The 20,285-nt window shown below is 40.9% G+C and overlaps 4 protein-coding genes across 5 annotated transcripts; 2 read left to right on the forward strand and 2 right to left on the reverse strand.

Moving 5' to 3' along the window:
- Nucleotides 1-235: 235 nt before the first annotated feature.
- Nucleotides 236-5,350, forward strand: LOC135678832 (sulfoquinovosyl transferase SQD2-like). Its single transcript, XM_065192029.1, has 11 exons — nt 236-556; nt 1,324-1,390; nt 1,629-1,699; nt 2,449-2,566; nt 2,651-2,724; nt 3,669-3,724; nt 3,809-3,892; nt 3,985-4,072; nt 4,205-4,282; nt 4,395-4,451; nt 4,597-5,350. Exons 1-11 carry the CDS (start codon nt 429-431, stop codon nt 5,090-5,092), a joined length of 1,317 nt encoding a protein of 438 aa, XP_065048101.1. The 5' UTR covers nt 236-428; the 3' UTR covers nt 5,093-5,350.
- A 1,983-nt stretch (nt 5,351-7,333) lies between these two features.
- On the reverse strand, nt 7,334-9,056 carry LOC135678833 (transcription factor DIVARICATA-like). Of its 2 annotated transcripts, XM_065192030.1 has the most exons (3): nt 8,915-9,056; nt 8,305-8,842; nt 7,334-8,004 (listed from the first exon to the last, which is right to left on the reverse strand). In XM_065192030.1, the coding sequence occupies exons 2-3, from the start codon at nt 8,790-8,792 to the stop codon at nt 7,554-7,556; spliced, it is 939 nt and encodes a 312-aa protein (XP_065048102.1). In that variant the 5' UTR covers nt 8,793-8,842; nt 8,915-9,056; the 3' UTR covers nt 7,334-7,553. The 2 variants fall into 2 exon arrangements, with proteins under 2 accessions (XP_065048102.1, XP_065048103.1); XM_065192031.1 differs by having other exon boundaries at nt 8,305-8,927.
- Nucleotides 9,057-17,629: 8,573 nt separating this feature from the next.
- On the reverse strand, nt 17,630-18,525 carry LOC135678834 (18.1 kDa class I heat shock protein-like). The gene has a single exon (XM_065192032.1). The coding sequence runs from the start codon at nt 18,445-18,447 to the stop codon at nt 17,950-17,952; it is 498 nt and encodes a 165-aa protein (XP_065048104.1). The 5' UTR covers nt 18,448-18,525; the 3' UTR covers nt 17,630-17,949.
- Nucleotides 18,526-19,412: 887 nt separating this feature from the next.
- LOC135678837 (18.1 kDa class I heat shock protein-like) lies at nt 19,413-20,264 on the forward strand. Its single transcript, XM_065192036.1, has one exon. It carries the CDS (start codon nt 19,500-19,502, stop codon nt 20,004-20,006), a length of 507 nt encoding a protein of 168 aa, XP_065048108.1. The 5' UTR covers nt 19,413-19,499; the 3' UTR covers nt 20,007-20,264.
- The last annotated feature ends 21 nt before the right edge of the window (nt 20,265-20,285 follow it).

Below are 20,285 nucleotides of genomic sequence, written 5' to 3' on the forward strand. Positions count from 1 at the left end.
CGATGCTAAAAGGTGATCTATAATTAGCCTTGTGGATCTACTGGAGGAGGGAGACGTACGCGAACCAAATCCAACAGAGCAAAGCAGCCAAGATAGCGATAGGTGGCGTGTTCGTATAGGAATGAGATTGGGAAGGAAAACTACATCCAACGTAATGGAGAGGGAGGAAGCACCGAATCCAACTCCCAAGCGAGATAAGAGGGATAGAGAGAGACAGAGATTGAAGCATATGCTCACATGGGATTCCTTTTTACCGCGAGCGATGATGAGAATATACTTTGAGAGGCGCAGATACCCCGAACACCCAACAGCAGCAGAACTGCTACTGTTTATAAATCCTTCCTCCCACTCTCTCTTCTCTCCCGTTTCGTCTTCCTCTTGTGCCCTTCCGTCGGAGGAGGAGACCTCCAACTGCGGCGAGCGCAGGGATGACGATGGAAGAGATCAGGGAGGCGTTAGTGCAGGGGGAGGAGACGCCCCCGCAGCTGTTGGAGGACCCCGAGGCCAACTCCGGGCCCCGCCGCATTGCCCTCTTCGTTGAGCCCTCTCCCTTCGCGTCAGTTCCCCATCCCTTTCCATCTCTTGCTTGCTGATGCGGTTTGACTCCACGATGTTTCCTCCCTTTAATTTAAGAAGCATATCCAGCTTGCAATCTTGAAGTGGGTTTCTTGTTGATTTGGATGCTACTGTGAGTTGCCTCCTGGTAGATGGTGTGTTCTTCTGGGCAAATTTCATCTCTTTCTTGCTTTACCTTGTGAAAGTTGTAATCTCGATGAGGGTTCTGAGGATTTGGGTGTCACCTTTCTGTTGGATTTTTTTTTTTTTTTTGCCCTTTTCCTTCTCTTTCAATTTGTAGTATCATTGTAAATAGTCTTTAAATATGTAGCATGATTAGGAAGTTCCCTGAGATTCAAACTGTTCCCTCTTTTCTGATTGTTTCTACTCCTCTAAATCTTGGTATTTATATGTATATGCTAAAACTCTGGATTCAGATCATATTTTTGATCTAACATAGCCCACGCAAAAAGAACATCTAGAGATTGAAGAGCTACTCAGGGATTGTGTTATACATGCTTGATGAGTATGTCTAGGAATCCTCAGTGTCTTCATATGAATAGCATCATGTTAATAATAATCACTAATCTTTTATACCAAATTGATATACCTTAATTATAAATCCACCCTTGTTTACGCTGTTTAATTCTTAGTTTGGTAGTTGACCGATGAACAATGTCTTTTCCTATTATTACCCCATGGTTTTAACAGTAAATTTGATTGTTTATTCTGCTGCACTACTAAATCTGTCTTTGGATTGTCTCGCAGTTATGTCTCCGGATATAAGAACCGCTTTCAGAATTTCATAAAAAATTTGCGTGAAATGGGAGATGAGGTAAATACTTCTCAGTTTGGCTTTATCTTGGTAGAGTTATTTATTCTACCGGTGTCTGTGTTACAAATTCACTTGTATGGTTGATTTGCAAGTAAAGCAGTCAGTATTATCAAAACCTTGCTTTGATTTGGACATTCTATTATGTAGAAAAAGTGTATATAAGATGAACGAAAGGGAGATTTTTTTAGGACTTCTTCGGTGCAAAATCTAATTAATGACTTAATTGTGCGGGGTGCAGGTAATCGTTGTGACTAACCATGAAGGGGTGCCTCAAGAGTTCCATGGTGCAAAGGTTATTGGTTCATGGAGGTAAGCAAACTTAAGATTTCACTGCTTGATGTCTGTAAATTGTCATGTACAGAGATAAATTAGACTTAATTGGTTTTTTTTTTTTTTTTTTGCACTATGTATTATGCGTTATTGAATTAAAGTGTACTGTGATTCACTGCGTGATTCATTGTTTTACATTGTTTGCGTTGAGTTGATATGCTCATGGTATGTTATTAGGGTCCTGTATTATATGTATGGTCATGATAGGCATCATAAATGGTATGCTACTATTCAAAACCATCAAACCACAAAAGAAAATTTTAGCGATACTATTTTGTCAGTTTGGTTTCGTTTGTCCTCAATCATATTGAACACTTGGTTCGTAAGGTACCATTATTGGCTCGAGAGGTTTGTGTCTAGTGATGATGTGCCAAACTTTGCCTTGAAAATAATTAGTGGATTTTTTGCATCTTTGAATGTTTGCTCATGTTAAATGGTCAATCAAATGAGTCTCAGGAAGATAGTTCATATGAGGCTTCTTACTTTCTAGACGACATTGAACGAAGAGCTACTACTACTAACATAGGTTCTGGAAGTAAGAATCAAATATCAACAGCGCGCAGAAACATACACTTGGTTTCGGAAACGAAATTATCTGGTCCCGTTTATCCTCCATCAAATTCATCTACATCATGCACTTTAATTGCTGTTCTTTTCCTGCCTTTTATTATGGTCCAATTGCTGTCTGCTTTTTTGCCTTTTTTCATGGTCCTGAGTTCTCTTTGCAGCTTTCCCTGCCCCTGGTATCAAAAAGTTCCACTTTCCCTGGCGCTTAGCCCAAGAATAATTTCAGAGGTTGCAAACTTTAAGCCAGATATTATTCATGCATCTTCACCAGGAATCATGGTAATTGTAACATAGAAAAACATTTCTACACATGGTGACTTTAATTCTCTTGCATGATTTCCTACTCATCCTTTAGTATTGCAGGTATTTGGTGCTCTGACAATTGCCAAGATGCTCTGTGTTCCTATAGTGATGTCATATCACACCCATGTTCCAAAGTGAGTTGACTTCTTCACAATAGCTTATGACTAGGATCGTTAGTTTGATTTATCATATTTCACTAGAATTAGAATCCTGTGTAACTGTTATTATCAGAATTGATTTGGAAGGGATCCTATCTTGCTATAGGCAGCAGTAATTCTGTTTTACCTGGTGGTTTAATTATGCTTGTTGTAAGTACAACTGATTATTATCGAAGAAGATCACTTGAGTATTATACACTAACATAACCATTGCATGTTAATCTCCTTATCAAATCCTTGAGAATGCTATTCATTCTAACACTGTTTTTTTGTATTTCTATTTTTTTCGATTTCAAACATGACTTTCAGATTCACTTATAATGCTTGGATGCCTCATCCTCATCTGCGTCAAAATAACAATTATTAGAACCGGTTTTGTTCTTCTCTGTGGCGGCTAAAAGTTCCAATCCATTTAGCTTCAATAAACATTCTACTACACATACTACATTTGTCTTCTCTCTGGTTGATTGATTTTCTTCGGGGTAAAATGAAAATTTTAAACACGAATGCTGACGTAGATGACAAATTGAGAGAAAGACTTACAAAGATAATTAATTTATGGAGGTTCACTATGACTTGCTACGCTGCAAAACCACAATAAAATTTTAGGAAAAGTTACTTAGTTGCCTAGTTAATGAAAATTTGTGCACAATTAGTTGTTGAATGACATCAATGCGCTTAAAGAATAAACAGTAGCAGATGATGGCTTCTATTGGCAATACATCTTGTTCTCTGTATATTGTTATAATCTTTGAGTGAATGCTATCAATTTGAAACCTGTTTTCAAGAAATAACATGAAACATAAGAATATCGATATCGAGATAGTACGCATCTAATATTTTCCATGCGTCAGTTAAATGCCTTTCATAAATGTATAACCTGGTACAATGATTTGTTACTCTTGCTCGCATGTACACAGATATATACCGAGATATACATTCAGTTGGTTGGTGGAGCCAATGTGGTCAGTCATAAGTAAGCCTTGATCTTTTGTATTCTTTCATCTAAGATCCTTCATTGCCATAGAATGTTACTCAAACCCTGGCTTTTCTTTCTAAGGGTTCCTTCATAGAGCTGCTGATCTTACTTTGGTGCCGTCAGCTGCTATCGGCAAGGATCTCATAGCTGCTCATGCAACAGCAGGTTAGACATTTTGGTGGAAGCTTCTCTAAACATTGTTGCTGACGTCTTACAATTTCCTTTGTGCTCTTGATGATGTCTTTCTTGTTTCGCAGCCGATAAATTACGCCTTTGGAATAAAGGTATCGACTCTGAAAGCTTCCATCCTCGTTTTTGCAGCCACGAAATGCGTGTAAGGCTAAGGTACCCTTCACAATCCACCACTGCTAATAAAAAGTAACATGTAAATGACACCATTTTTTTTTTTAATGAACTCCTTCATGGCACACATGAAAAATGACACATTTGTTATGCTCTTTCTTCTCCTTTTGTCAGTAATGGTGAACCAGAAAAGCCTTTGTTGATTCATGTTGGACGCTTAGGAGTCGAAAAGAGCTTGGATTTTCTCAAAAGGTGAATTTGTTTGACATGTATAAAGTGACTGATCGCCAACAGGACAGTAAGTATACCATTGTATTTTCGCATCCACAAGTATATAATTCATGTATAATGCTTGATCGATCAGGGTTATGGAAAGGCTACCAGGAGTTAGAATTGCAGTTGTAGGAGATGGACCATACAGGTAAAAGACACTTCTTCTCAGTTTGTCCTTTCACCTAAAGATTACAGGTGGAATCCTTGATGTGTGCTGCCAAGGATTTGCCGTAATTTCAATCATGCTGGAATCTAAACCCTCCATGAATCTTTTTGACTCGGTGTTGAGACAGGCCTGAACTGGAGAAGATGTTCACAGGCATGCCTGCGGTGTTCACAGGCATGCTCCAAGGTGAGGAGCTCTCAAAGGCATATGCCAGTGGGGATGTCTTCTTGATGCCTTCGGAATCTGAGACCCTGGGGCAAGTTGTGCTGGAGGCCATGTCGTCCGGCATCCCCGTGGTCGCAGCTCGTGCAGGAGGGATACCTGACATCATACCGGAGGAGCACGAAGGGAGGACCAGCTTCCTGTTCACCCCCGGCGACCTGGATGACTGTCTGAACAAGATCAAACACCTGTTGGCTTGCGACGACTTCAGGGACGCCATGGGCAGGGCGGCACGGGAGGAGATGGAGAAGCATGACTGGCGAGCGGCTACGCAGATAATACGCGACGAGAACTACAATGCGGCCATTTGGTTTTGGCGGAAGGAGAGGGCGCAGCTGCTGGGACCGATCCAGTGGATGTTCAGATGGATGCTCTGCTCACCGGAAAACAACTGCAGTTGAAGTCCAAAGGGAAGTTGAAGCCTGTGTAAATTGTGCTTGAAAAGCTTGGAAAATGTGTGGATAATTGGTGTATCGGATTGGATTGGCAGCAGATTGATTCCTTGTGCATTATTTTTTGGGTCAGAAGACACGAGTTCTTGATTTAGCTGCTATGCTGTGGACCTCTCGTCTTCTAAGGTCTCAGGCCATTTGTTGTACCATCGAAACTGCAACAGTGAAACTATTTAGAATCGATGAATGAAGTTCTCAACTTAGTCCCCTCTTTCCTCGACCTTGGGTAGAACCCCGACCCCACTCTTCGTCCAACTCAAAACGGGCGGGGCCGGTGCATCATGGCCTTCCAGGCGGCGACGTTCCTCTCAGGCATTTCATCGAACAGCTTGCGAGTGGCCAAGATTTAGGATGTTGAACGGGATGACGTTCCACCGGGGCATTGCATCGAACAGGGACTGGGCGGCCTACACATGGGCCGAGGTTGAAGTACATGCGGAGGAGGTGGCCGGCGGTGAAGCGGTCCGAGGCAGCGCCCGGTGTTACGAGAGGGCGTGCAACTGCTGGCCTAGGCAGGGCTTGCCAGACATAGCATCTGGAGCAGAGGTGGAGACGGCGGTGGTGGAGGGCGAGCTTCGTGGTGAGGTCGAAGTTTATCGAAACAGGGTTTGGCCGTCCGTTAGCGGCCGTGTGCAGCTATCGTGAGAGGCCATGCGCTTGGATCCAACAACCGAAGCTTTGGATCGTGTTCAGGATATATACATACGGGACAAAGATACGCCTGTCCTGTTAATGGATCCATGATCCACATCCGATCCGTAAGATCAAAGATTACTAGATACAAAATGAGGGCTTAAACCCGAATCCGAAATGCATGATATCTGTTTTAGTCGGGTAATTGCTAGCAAATATGTTTGGATCCGAATCCAATAACCACGTTGGCTAAACCATCGAAAAATCTCATATACTAATTAAAAAATAGAGCTAACAATAATTGAAAGAAGATATGATGTTTCAAGTGACAACAGACTTTTCAAACACAATGAAATCCTTCTTGTTGTCACCTTACTCGATTACTTTGGTCATCAGCATTTGATTCCTTCTAGAATTGAAGCTATAGATGAACACATCAATTTGATTGCCTTGGAATCTTAGCCTAAATGCAGAAGATGATGGTTGAGAAGTGCAAAGCTCTCAAGACTAGTTTGCACATCCAAAACAAGAATTACGTATGACAGATGCCTTCTCCTGCACAACTTGCAGACAAAGAAGTTTGCAGCATCTGTGTGTGTGCACCATGTTTGCATGCTGAAGGATGCAGACTTCAAAACTGGAATTGCGTGAAACATCACCCTTCTCTTACTCAACTTTGTGGGAAAAGGAATCTGCAGCATCTCCCCAGAAGAAAGCTTGGATGTTACCCACTGCAGGTGACTTGTACAGGCACCACATTTGCATGCTGGAAGTTGCACTCACTGTGTGAATAATCACCACCAAGCAACAACAATGGCAGCTATAACAAAGGAAAGAAATTGCCAGGAACGATGGTAGGGCAAGCATCCACTTCAAAGCTTTGAACCAAATGGAGGATAGCAATTAGCATTTGCCATTATTGCATAACCCTCCACAACCAGCAAAATGAGGGAATGGCCAATTACTCACTATGTTTTCCTCTATATCGGACAAAGTCGTAACACCGTGAAAGGTGAGAAGAGCTCTGATGCAGGGTTTCCAACCATGAAATAACAAGCAGCAAGCCATCGAGATACCTCACAACCACACAAAATTTGATCTTAGGGAGGTTAATTACCTTTGGTTATCTACTTAACATGTATTTATGTGGATATACTAATCTTCTTTTATTAATTAACGTATGTAGCTTTCATTGCTCTAACTAAAGTATACCGAAATATGAATTAGGTTGCGTAGAGTGTTGTTTCGATATACATCGGATTAACTCTCAAGAATGGCAAGGAAATAGGTGAGCAGAAAGAAGATGAGCAATTCAGAACCAGTAGAGTCGTTCGCTTCTTTGTTGAATACTCAAAATACAAATGTGAGCAGCAAAGGAGTCATGGCCATTGCAGAGTTGCGATGCAAACAGATTGCAGCAATCGGATGATTTAGTATGCAACCGAGCAGGACAGTCTTAAAAGTATTCTTGCTTCCAATCAACATGCACAGAAACAAATCACAAAACCAGAAAAGCCAAACAATAACATTTTATCAGCCTTGTGATGTGCCATAGCGTTGCCAAAGTCACACCCCAGAGTGGTTCCATACAGTTATGCCATAATTTACAGAGAAGAAAGAATTGTAAGCTTCAACTACGACACACTACATGAGGTGGCAGTAGGAAAGATTGGATACTCTCTCGTCCACCTTTAGCAGCATTTGAGCAATCTGGATTTCCCTTTCGACCCGGATTGATCCAGTCCTCTCCTCGGAAGAACCAACGGGAAACATCTGTTTAGAGGATGCCGAGGTTAACTTGATCGCACTTGCCAGTGTCTGGATTCTGAGCATGTAGATTCATCCCGAACGGGTTCGTTCCGAACTGACATTGCATGAAGCGATGGCCATGCGATGATGGACTGAAGCCACTAGCTACCTCACCCAGCTGATCTGGATCGGCGATCGCGGAGAACTGGCCTGACAGTGAAGGTGTCAAGGCCAAGCTCGACTGCGTGGTGATGGTGGATGGCTGAGATGATGGCGAGGGAGGTCTGTTATCAGGGAAATCGACAGAAGTGATGTCATGTATGCTGGACCTTCTCTTATCCTTGCTGCCAGAGTTGAGCCTGATGAAGTACTTCTGTGCATGGCTAGCCACCTGCGTAGGGGTCCTTGTGATCACAAAATTCCGAGATATGTTTCTCCAGTCTCCTTTGCCATACTTTCTCAAGCCCAGCAAAAATAACCTGTAAAATGATAGCCATGAACTTGACAATAGCCCACAAGTATCTCGATTCGATAAGCTATACCATCATTGCACTGCTAGTATAAGAGAGAGAAAAAGGAAAAGAACCATGGAATCCTAATGTGATCCAACAGTTCTCGTGTCTAAGCTAAATGGTGCAAAGGCTACTGTTACCTTTAGATAGCCTGAGGTGGGAAAGGATGCAGATACATGAAGATGATAACAAGAGCATTAAGTCGAACAAGTTGTGTCCTTGAGATGAACAAGGTATAGAGGAGCAGATTCACATGAGCGAGCTTACTTGTGTTCATCTTCGGTCCAGGGGACTCCTTTCTTCCTCTCGTGATCTGATGATCTGGCGCCTGACCGCTTGGCGCCACCGCCGCCGCCGCCGACGCAGTACGAGTTCTTCCATGCTTCGGAATCACGACTGTTCTCCCAGTCCAGTGTAAAAGATGAGGTCCCGTAATAGACAGGGCAGGGGATCCGCCCGGCTTCTATCTCGGTCACGTCGTCGACCAATTCCCGGTAATGGCTCACCACGTCTCCCACCGTCTTCCCGGGGATCAAAGCCGCCACCTTTGCCCATCGGTCCGGGGTGTCCCCGTCGAACTTCGCCAGGGCGTCCTCGAACCATTTGTTCTCCTCCTGAGACCAACTCCCGCTCCCGCTCCCGCTCCCGCTCCGGCCCTCGCTGCTTTGCTGGCCGACGAACCAGTTGGTGCAGTAGGAGTGCGGCGGCGCCGCCTCCTTCCCAGGAAGAACATCCATCCACGGTCTTGTCATCATCTGGAGCTCCCCAAAGCCTTCCCTTCGATCGCAAAATCCGAACTTGACCCCTGAAGACACTCTTGGTCAAAGGTGAAGTTTTAGGAGACAGATCTGAAGTTGAAAGAAGCACAAGAAAGTACCAAGCGTAAAGCCTTAGCACAATTCTCCGTCGGATACAGCTTAAACCCTAGAAGAAGAAGCCTCGAGCGACCGAGACCGAGACCGAGAAGGGAAAGCCAAAGGAGTGTAACCCAAGGGAAGAAGCGGCTAAAGAGACCAAGATGCGACCTTTCTCCCTTTGCTTTCCTTCCCACCCCCACCCTTTGGAGCGAGAGAAGAGATGGATCTAGGAATCCAGTCCTATCGATCTTTTTCCACCGCTCCTTTTCTCTCTGAGGCCACCAAACCAACGCAAGGGAGTTCCTCCTTTCCCACTGTTCCTTTATAGAGACAGACTGGAGACCAGTGCTATCATGGACTGGATTCGTTGTTTACTTCTCTCCTACACCCTCAATTAATTCTGCTGTTAGCTTTATCATATCAAAAGCCCACAATACTAAAATATTATTACCTAAGTTTTCTCATTTTCTATTGAGTCACCCAACCAATCACTGCTTGCACTCCCATCCACCCTTTATTGAGATCCGTTCATCCAACCACAGACTATAATAATGCATGTGTTCACTAAACACTCCTCAAAGATGAGAATCCATATATAATTTGTTAGTATTTATTATTATTATTTTCTCCTCCTTTTATCTCCCATGGTCCTTGGCCTATGAGTAGCCTTCTTGTCCATTTCTTTGTTTATTTCTGGACCCATGCCTCTGACCTAACTTTTGGGTCATCTTAATGGCTCTCAGCCAATCAACTGAGCATCTCCCAGCAGTAAAAATTGTGTAGGACATCCCATCAACCAAGTTGGCCACAGCGGAAACAGCAGCAGTATCTGCATTTCTTTATCATCTCTCTTTCCCCATGGAAGGGCGGGTGGGTGGCCACGGATGGAATCACCGTCGCCCTCTTCTCTAAACCCTAGATGATGTGACCAACTTCTATTTCGCCTTCCGCTGTGCTTATTTTTCCTTCCTCTCCTCGCTCTCGTCCCTGTGGAGCTGGTTTGACTCACGTGTTTTGATGTGCTGCACAGCCAATCGCTGCGGGTGGTACTAGCAAACCAAATTAACATGGACGCAGCAAATAACCTTCTTCTTTTTCTTCTTCTTCTTCTTCTTCTTCTTCTTCTTCTTCTTCTTCTTCTTCTTCTGCACTTCACTGTCCTTCCCTCTTTATCTGTCAGCGGATGGTAAACTTGAACTTTTCACTGGCTGTAACCTGAAATGTTGCAGTAAAAGATCAAATTCATGTCCAAGTGAAAAAAAAATGAGATGACTGAAAAAGGAACGCCAAGTTGAGAAATGATACGTGAATGTAAAGCTTTGTCTTCTTCATCGGCCAGCAAAGTGGGTAGGAAGGACGGGAAGATGGTAAGGGAAAGGACAGGTATCCGAAATAACCACATGCGAAGTGAACTTGGTCGATGGCTCCAATGATGTCCAAGCTTATTAGAGCAAAGAAACAGCTTGCTTTGTGGCCGCTTCTATATCAGTTCTGATAGTGCACCTGCACCTGCACCTGGATGTAGATATGAAGGTAAATAACCTCTTCATTCTCCCCCTCACACAACAGATACATTAAGCCCAACGGCATCAAAGGTCAGCTTGCTGTGGCCATTCTTCCAAGTCAGAGATGGCATTCAACGTATACACAACTGCTATGACAAACTAGTGGTGCCATCGGAGTGATGCAGATCCACACCAAGCAGAACCATCTAGTGCAGGGCGTAACCACATCAGTCATCATCTTTAGCAGCCTGTTCTCTTGGGGGACCATAACAGCACTCACAGCGGGTAAATTCTGCATGTGTCTGTCACCTTCAAATGATTCAGCTGCTGCGTACCACACCATGGCATACGAACAACAGCCAGAGTCTGCATGAAGACAACGAGACATGCAGCGACGTCGAGGCGTCGAGTGGGGCCCGGGGGCGTGGGTGGCGCCGACAGCTATGTGTTGGTACATATAAGAGTATGGTAGGCAGGGAAAGTGTCGCGCGACACGGCACGACGCGGGTGGGCCCCGTCTCTCCCCGAACGGGAAAGCGTCTTTGGACACCGCCCCGCCGTGCTGTTGGGAGGAAGACACCAACACCGCCAGAGCCAGCGTTGGCGCTCGTCATTACGGGTCTCCTCTTTAAAGTACACGAGCCTCCCCCCCCCCCCCAGCCCCATCCCCCCTCCATTAAGCTGGGAGTACGTACCCTGAAAGAAAGCAGACGATACTTTGTATGAGGAGGAGCGAAGATTCCTTTTCTGTACTTGAAGCTAGGAAGATGGAGGTGGAAGTATCCTTCCAAGTCCTTTTTAACGTTATATGAACCACTTTTTTTTATTTTCATATTTGTATTTTTAATATAATTAAACAGAATTCAATAAAAAGATTCATGCAATCGATTTATCTTTGTTTTATAATATCTATAAAAGAAAACCGATGAGATTTTTCTTTTTTATTTCACAGAAAAAATTAGAATTAGATGGGGCTACTGAGGTCGGAGCAATGCCCAATAGATTCCACCGCTCGTGATGTGGTCCATTCCGGTACCCCATTATGGGCGGTGTGTGTGTGGGGCTGCTACCGCTTCAAGAACACCATCAAGGCTGTGTCCACTGCCCGACTCCTGGAAGAAGCAAAAGCAAAGTCGAAGACAAAACCAAAAGGTTGGCAGAGTTTTGGTACTCTCACCAGTGACACTTAGTCACCTATAGAATTCAAAATAGTAAAACAGCAAAAAAAAAAAAATCGATAAAAATATATGAATTGACCAAACCAAAATCAAGGACAAATAGTACAGTAATAGGCATTCTTTGAACTCACGTACATCACACTATCTATCTTAATGACAAGTGAGAGCCATGTACAAATCTCTTTGCAACAAGTAGTTTTACTTGCAAGTAAACTGTTGGGCGAAGTACTTGAAGTACGCGTATGTGCTACACCGACCGATACCGTTATCTCTAACTTGGTATGGTTGTTGACGCCTTTCGATTTCAAACCGAGCTGTACGTTAGGGGTGACCGACCACCCGGCCATCATTTCAGGGGTTATGGGCTTACGAAGATGGGATGGTGTGGTCACTCATTGAAGTGGCCATTTATGGACAGCAGTCCCAAGAACTGGCATGCGTGGCACATGCAGGTTTTCTTTTGCCACGTGACTACGGTGGATGAAACGACAATTATTTGGAATCCTCGGTTTCGGTGTGGGAAGAAACTCTTTAACGAAACAACAAAGCGGTTTCGGCTTCGGTTTCGGTTTCATCCAACAACACCAGACCACGGGATTACTTAAGACGCCTGTCCGGAATACAACACGCGGTGGATGAAACCAAATTGTTTACTGAATACATCTGATCACGGTTTCAAAATCTTCGATTTCGATTTTACAGAAACTGTATTGAGAAGGGTTGATTTTGAAATTATAATTTTTAATATTCTTTTAAAATCATTTATAAAAAAAATAAAATTTATTATTTTATTTTTTAATTTTTTAAAAAATGATGTTCATTCGTAATGACCTAACGATATAATCACAAAATTTGAAATAAAATTATAAAAATTTAATCATTATCATTCTCGGTGCTCGACATTTCGATTCAGATAATAATAGGTTGAAGGGGTTATCCTTTCTTTTTTATGGATATCTCTTATTTTTATTTCATTTCTCTTGTTCAATCGTCGAGATATGCCAGAGTTTTCAATGATCCGAGGGTTATGCTCGATCTAATTTCATCTAAGATCCATACTCTCACGCGAAAGACTTGCTAGATAACTATCGTCGATACAAGAGTTGTTAATATTTACCTCGCGATCTTCGTCATGACAGAAATTATTATTGTGTATTGCATCCATCATTCGAGAATGGGCCACACTATACCTATAGTGCAATCACCAAACTCGAAAGAAGTGGTTAGATACGCATGAGTTTGAGCTTGAGAGTCCTTTTGATCTTTTATTTTATTTTATTTTGTAATATTAGTTCTTCTCCCTCAAAGAGTTTACCGATGCTGCTGCTGTTGACTTGATTCTAGTTTTTCTCCCTTAAAAGATTTTTTTTACCGGTGCTACTGACTTGATTAGTAGATTCAGGAGTTTTAGAGTTACCATGTTCTCTACTATAGTTACCACTATAATTCTCATATAAGTTATTCGCCAATCTTTCAACACCTCTAAGTTTATCACTAATGTCAATATCTATTCCTAAACTTTGACACTAAATAGACAAATAATTACCTAAATCATTTAATCTAATACAAAGATCAAAAACACATACAACTAAATAAATTGATGAAATTTCAAGAAAATCTCATTGCCTAATTTGTCATTTGCAAATCATTATCATGTTCATATTATTCTAATGTATCAATAATATTAATATAAATAATTAAAATATATATGCGATAGGATAATAAACATTAGATTATATATATATATATATATTGTATCATTAATTTTTTTTAAAAAAATAGAATTCTTTCACACGCATACCAATGCTATGGATATAAATATTATTAGTAATAAAAGTGCATAATAATTTTTTATATTGAAAAGAATGTTTAAACAATTCATATATAAAATTTCATCCATATCCATAGAAATCTTTTGAGTTTTTTATAATTTAACTTACAAAATTTACCCTATTCTTTATGTACTTGTGGATGATACTACAAGAATGAAATAACTTAATAAGAGAGAAATTTTTTTAAGAGATCTAACTCCATCTTGTACACATAAATTCAAAACATGACAAGCAATCTAATATGAAAAAGGATATCACCAAAAGCAGGTTGACAAACTGCTTATAATTTTAAAATAAAATAATATTTATTAATGCATTATCAAAACCAATAGAAACAATTTTACAAGCTAAATAATATTCTTCTAGAATTATTTTTATTACTTTATAAATGTTATCAATTGTATATCGTTGAATACTCTAAAAGCAATAATATATTTTTACATGATCTAGTCATTGTCTATCCAATGACAAGTAACACCTATCTAGGAGTACATTTATTAGTGATCACTCCAAATATTAGAACAACTAAAAACATGATTGTCCAAAGCTTAATTTTTTTTTATAAATCTATTTTTTTATAAAGATTATATAAAGTATGAGTAAAAGTGGTACAAGAAACTCCTTATGCGACTAGATGACTAGATTTAAACTCCCTTGACAATAAACAATAAATCTGACTTTTTCATTGAAACTACAAAAATTAATGTTCAATGATAACTAATCTAAGTAATGCTTTACCCTTTTTTTCAATGAAAAAACAAAAAGTGAGAGAAATATGGTACCAAAAAATTTATGATTAACTCTTTGTCATACCGACTTGCATTGAATATCTCTTCTCAATATATTTTTGAGAATGTTCAATATCCTCCTTTGAGCTTAAAATTTTGGGTACAGTATTTACATATGACATGGAAGGAACCATCGGAGTTTTAGATATTCTTGAAGTATACCTTGAATATATCCGACTTAATTTTAGTCGATGTATCGGTGATGTTCGACTTGACATTAGCATTAATGTATTGCCTTTCTTGATTTTTCATTATTAGATTTTTTAAAGGTTCCTCGACTTAGCCATCGATTCAAGAAAAGAACAAAGAGCTTAAAGAGAGCTTCGATTCAAGAAAATAACAAAGAGCTTAAAGAGAGCTTGAGAGTGAGCCTAAAAGCATTTAAACTTCAATTAGTGCATAATCATATACGCAAGAAAAAAATGAGAGATTCGATGGATATTTAAAATTAGTTATTATATGGCTATTAGAACGAGTAAATCTATCTTTTTTTTATTTTTTTAATTATAAAATGATCAACATACCCTTGAATATAGTCATTGAATATAATCATTTATATGATTGATGGAAGGGCCAAATTGGTCATTTACCCCTCCACTAACCGTTGGACTTGATTGTTTGAGCCCAACTGTTCCTATTTTGTAAAACTTGAAACGAATCAAACCAACCAATTCGGGTTCAATTTCGAATCAAATCGAACCGATCAAGCCTAGTCTTTGAAGCTTTGCTTGACAATGTTTCAATCAGCCAATTGGACCTCAAACTTACAAACATAAAAGATTCCTTGATGCATGTGTTGAACTAAAGTTATCTTTATACAAAGAGCAAAGCTTATAGCTAAAGTTTCGAAGATTTTAAAAGGTTAAGTATAAATTATTCTTTATAATTAGTTATCTTTAGTAATTTAATCCCTATACTTTTAAAAGTTAGATTGGGATCTCTATACTTACGAAAGTGAAATATTAAGATCCCTATACAGGATTAAAAAAATAATTTTATAAGATTAAAAATAAGAAAGAAAGAAGGGTTTTGCTAAAGTAACAAGATTAAATGTTTCATTTTCATACGTATAAAGATCTCAATATAATTTTTAAAAAATATAAATATCGAAATACTAAAAATAATTAATTACATAAAATAATCTATAATTAGTTTGATTTTAAATGATACTCAAGATCCCAATGAACTTTACCACCAACGGGACTTCACTCGGATCTTCACCTGATGGTGTAAATTGTACTAACAAGCTTTCTTATGCGTCATACATATTATCATAAATATGAAATAACAAATGCTCAAGTCACAAATACCACGATGGAAATAGGTTAAGCAACAAAACATTTTCCGAAAGCATAATTCATGTCGAGAGAAGCTTGCATACCGAAGTGAAATAGCATGAGAGGGTCGAACAAAATTACCTTGAAATGATAGTGCTCACAGCAAGATATCTGCCAGGGGTTGGTGTCCATCTCTCGCCGTCTCCTGACCTGCCAAAGCCAAAGGTCGATGAATCCGATCACATGAACACATTAAAGATCAACGAGGAAACCGATACTTTCAAATGGAATGGCCTGACTTTTTCTTTCTATTTATCGTGAAAGATAAGGTTATTACATATAATAACTAAGCCGGGAATCATCATATCTGTACTTTTACGCGCAATACCTACTAATATTGAGTAATTCAGAGTATAAAAAGAAGTGCAACAGCGAACTGGTTTTTACCTTTTGCAACAGCGATAACCCAACCAAAAAAAGTTGGAGGTACTTAATGCAACAGTTAAAAATGATAGACATCGTCTTCAATCCAAACCAATGGAATTAACAGTTACTACTAGCCTCATTATTTTGCTATTCACTGATTAAAGACATAAAAAAATGTTTTATATGTCAAGACAGGGACTTATTCCCAAGCCCACACACCAGCTAGAACAGACCTTGACGTTATCAAACTAGTTAATATTGATCAAGAAATACCTATTGTTGGGAGAAATATCATTGATGTCTTGATAGTTCTGACATGGACCGGACTCGTCTACGCAGAATTCTCAAAGATGTCTTCGAGATCCATCATACATAAAAACCGAGATCGAGAGAGGTTTACTAACTCAAATTCATCTGATGCTAAATTAGTAACCATGAATAGTCAAAAAAATTCCACCTTTATTGTCTTTTTCATCATAAATGATGAGAAAAAAATCTTACTATTATCTATCTCGTCATAAATAATAAAAAAATTATAATTGTCTTTTCCATCTTAAATGATAATGATGTATCGGATGATTAAAACCAATAATGTGTCCACTGCCTACCCGACCAACATCCCAACCAAATGAGCCCACCCTCAACCTGAAGTGAAACGTGACATCCTTAGACTAATGAATGCTGATCAAGAGACATCAAGGACCACGACCAAAGGTAAAACATGGTTTTATGCACCACATTGCACCGAATAACATGAAAGGGGTACTTCAAGATCTACAAGGCCACAGAACAAAGAAAAGGCAAGTACATACAATGCCCACATTTTCATTCCTATTGATAAGCATGCAGGAATGAAGTAATTATGCCTTTCCTTCACTTGCAACATGCGTCTCAAACTTGAGAAAATTTACTTCAAAAAGATTAACAAAGATAATTAAAGATTATGGGTAAGAGTTCGCCAATGCCTCACCCGAGACCTCTTTGAGAGTTTGAAGGGTTTGAAAGAAGCGACAGAAGGAACATCCTACAATGGCAACACATCGACTTATTTATCGAGAAGCAATTCCCATATTGTTTTGTGCAGTTGTGCTGGATCTAAACCGGCTTATGAATCAAGACTCCCCACCAAACTTAGTTTGCTTGAGACACACCAAAATGAAGTAAAACATCAAAAGTAGAACTATATTGTCGCTTGCATGTGTATTTTTATGAATCGCATCGTCTGATTCTATTCTATTGCGAATGGCATCTTCCAAACATTTGTCACCGCGTAGTCTAATAGATCGGACAATAGTGGGCCAAAACAATGCTTGAACAACTGAAGGAAATCAAGATCCATGAAATCAAGAACAAATAAACAAGTGTATATTAGCTAAGAAACAGAAACGATTTCCACGAGAGAGATCATACGCGTAGCTTTGATCGATCGCCGAAGACGGCCTCTCTCTCTCTCTCTCTCTCGCCTCTTTCTCATCGGTCGTCTCCTCGCGAGCGGTTACCCGTGAAGACAAACAGAAAAAATAAAGATGCGACGCGAAGTTTCTGGAGATGCGGACGCCATAGGAAAGTAAAGCGAGTTGAATACGTCGACTTGTCGAGGCGGCCATGCCGCCACGTTTTGGGTTGGGGGTCCAAGTGGACTCAGTTAGCTGACACGAGTCCATGTCGAGCTCTGGTCCACCCCAAGCTTAAAGAAGGATCCACGATACATCACAATTGGACATGGATATATGTGAAAAGCATTAATTTGATTTCATTAAGTTAAATGTTCTTTAAACGAAATGAAAAGTGGGCTAGTGGTAGATCAGATATGTCGATGACTTGAAACATGTTACTCTTTTCTCGTCGTGCTCCTCCCAGTGCTGCAACTCACGGAATAGAGCATGAAATATGATTTTATCTCATTTTCACATCACAAAAGTCCATAAAATTAGCGAAAAAAAGCCAATATCGACATTAGTCCTAATTTTGCGCACATTCCAAGCCATTTAATAAACACACATTTTATTGAAAGATGTAACCGCAGGCAACTGCTTCAACTTCTCCTCTTCAACCAGAGATTTCGATGGACCGGACGTCGGAGTTCTTGATCTCCTCCTCCTTGGGAACGGTGACGGTGAGCACGCCGTCCTCCATGGCCGCCCTCACCTGGTCCACCCTGGCGGTCTCCGGCAACCGGAACCGTCGCAGGAACTTGCCGCGGCTCCGCTCCACGCGGTGCCAGGTGTCGGTATTCTCCTCCTCCTCGCTCTTCCGCTCTCCGCTGATCTGGAGGAACCGACCATCCTCTATCTCCACCTTCACCTCCTCCTTCTTGAGCCCCGGGATGTCGGCCTTGAAGACGTGCGCCTCCGGTGTCTCCTTCCAGTCGATGTGGGTGCCTACGAAGGCAGAGACCTCGCTAGGGAACAGGATGGAGGGGCGGGCAAGGGAGGAGGAAGAGCCGAAGGGGAAGCCATCGATCGGATCCCAGAGGTCGAGGGAGAAAGGGTCGAACAGGTTGCTCTGCCTGGAACCAGACCCAGAGCCGCGGGGGATCACCGACATCCTTGATCTATCTCACGAGGCGACGATGCTGGTGCCAAGGGAGGAAAACGGATCGCAAACTACTGTAGCGAGTCGATAAGGGGAAGGGGATATTTATAGGCAAGTGGGTGTACGTTTCCGGATGTTTCCCGAAGCTTCTTCGCGGAGGACGGAGGCTGGCGCGCAGGAAATAAAATATCGAGGACCTTCTGGTAGCTTCCAAAGCTTCTGGAACCTTCTGGGTTGTTCGTAAACGTTTTTTATTTTTTAGTCGAAGAGATATTTATGTTTTATCATTATAATTTTATGTACTCATATAACAATTTATATTTTGTCATCGATTATAAGATAAACTATCATAAAATTTATATATTATTATTATTATTTCGATAAGAGTAAGACCTACACTTTAAAATAAGAAAAACAAATAGAAATTCTGGCATAAAGTTATCAAATTATTAAATAATTATTAGGATAAATTTATATGAAAAATATAAAAGAGGCAAATAAAAAAATCAGTTAACAGTTTTTTTACAAATACATAGATTGTACCATTGAATAATTATCAAGTAACATTAATTTTACTCATGAATTTGCATTAGTATTTTTCTGAGTAACTAATATGTTACTCATCTCACAGTAAATTAGTTTCCTATTTTAATTTATATTTTTTTCTGCACATTACTTAGATTTCATTTACTCAATGAACTCAATTGCCAAATTTTAATTATTATTATTTCTAAAAAACCTAATATCTGCAGGACAAAAACAATTGATTGCCAATATTTTCATGAGTTACTCACACGATCGACCCGGCCCAGATCATCACCAAGGCGGTTAAATGACCCAATTGCAACTCGTCGAGAAGAATCCAGAAGCCACGCGAAATCGTGACCCGCGAGCAAATCCAAGCCTGGCGAAACGTCGAGAAGCTTCCACTCGATTCCCTATATATGTCTTCTACCCGAGTCGTTATAGCCACAGCATCACCATCGTTGGAATTGCTTCATAGAAGTCCGCTTCGTCCGCAACTTTTTCCCTCATTATCTAATCGTGATAGCTTCGATCCAAGAATGGCTCTCATTCCCGGCGGCTTTGGATTCGGCTCCCGGCGGATCAACGCCTTTGACCCCTTCTTCCCTGACCCGTGGGATCCCCTCGACGGCTTCACGTTAGGTCCCTCCTCGCCTCTCCTCTCCCTTCCCCGCCCTTCTCCATTGTATTTCCCTAGTGAGTCCTCGGCCTTGGTCGGCGCTCGCGTCGACTGGAAGGAGACGCCGGAGGCGCATGTCTTCAAGGCCGACCTCCCGGGGCTCAAGAAGGATGAGCTGAAGGTTGAGGTAGAGGACGGCCGGATCCTCCAGATCAGCGGCGAGCGGAAGATCGATAAGGAGGAGGGGACAGACAACTGGCATTGCGTGGAACGGAGCAGAGGCAAGTTCCTGCAACGCTTCCGTTTGCCGGAGAACGCTAGGGTGGACCAAGTGCGGGCCGCGATGAAGGACGGCGTACTCACCGTCACCGTGCCCAAGGCCGATATCAAAAAGTGTGACATCACGTCCATCGAGATCTCTGGTTGAAGGGGAGTTCCTTTAGTCTTTTTCGCAAGGATCGAGTAAATAATGCTTTGGTGATTAAAGCTGCTCTTCTATCACCATGTTCTTTTAGCTTTAGCTTCTGATATGGGCGTAACAATAGGTTCCTAATGTTGATACAAGACCATGTGTTAGGCTTTTGTGAGGATGGAGAGAAATATGTTGTTGATTTGATGTTCTTGTTCCATTGTTCTTTTTGTTTGTGAAGCGTGATCAAATGTTCTCCATCAGATTGCTTCCTAATTGAATTTCTTGAACACCCTG

This window comes from Musa acuminata, chromosome BXJ1-7 (genome assembly GCF_036884655.1).
Source record: "Musa acuminata AAA Group cultivar baxijiao chromosome BXJ1-7, Cavendish_Baxijiao_AAA, whole genome shotgun sequence".
NCBI lineage: Eukaryota > Viridiplantae > Streptophyta > Magnoliopsida > Zingiberales > Musaceae > Musa > Musa acuminata.

Bases quoted from the DNA above. Each gene is read 5' to 3' on its own strand.
- LOC135678832 (XM_065192029.1), top strand. From the start codon at position 429: ATGACGATGGAAGAGATCAGGGAGGCGTTAGTGCAGGGGGAGGAGACG. The intron at 2,725-3,668 runs GTGAGTTGACTT...GCATGTACACAG, and splicing joins TATCACACCCATGTTCCAAA to ATATATACCGAGATATACAT. The intron at 4,452-4,596 runs GTAAAAGACACT...GTGTTGAGACAG, and splicing joins GTAGGAGATGGACCATACAG to GCCTGAACTGGAGAAGATGT.
- LOC135678833 (XM_065192030.1), bottom strand. From the start codon at position 8,792: ATGATGACAAGACCGTGGATGGATGTTCTTCCTGGGAAGGAGGCGGCG. The intron at 8,005-8,304 runs GTAAGCTCGCTC...ATCATTTTACAG, and splicing joins TGGACCGAAGATGAACACAA to GTTATTTTTGCTGGGCTTGA.
- LOC135678837 (XM_065192036.1), top strand. From the start codon at position 19,500: ATGGCTCTCATTCCCGGCGGCTTTGGATTCGGCTCCCGGCGGATCAAC.
- LOC135678834 (XM_065192032.1), bottom strand. From the start codon at position 18,447: ATGTCGGTGATCCCCCGCGGCTCTGGGTCTGGTTCCAGGCAGAGCAAC.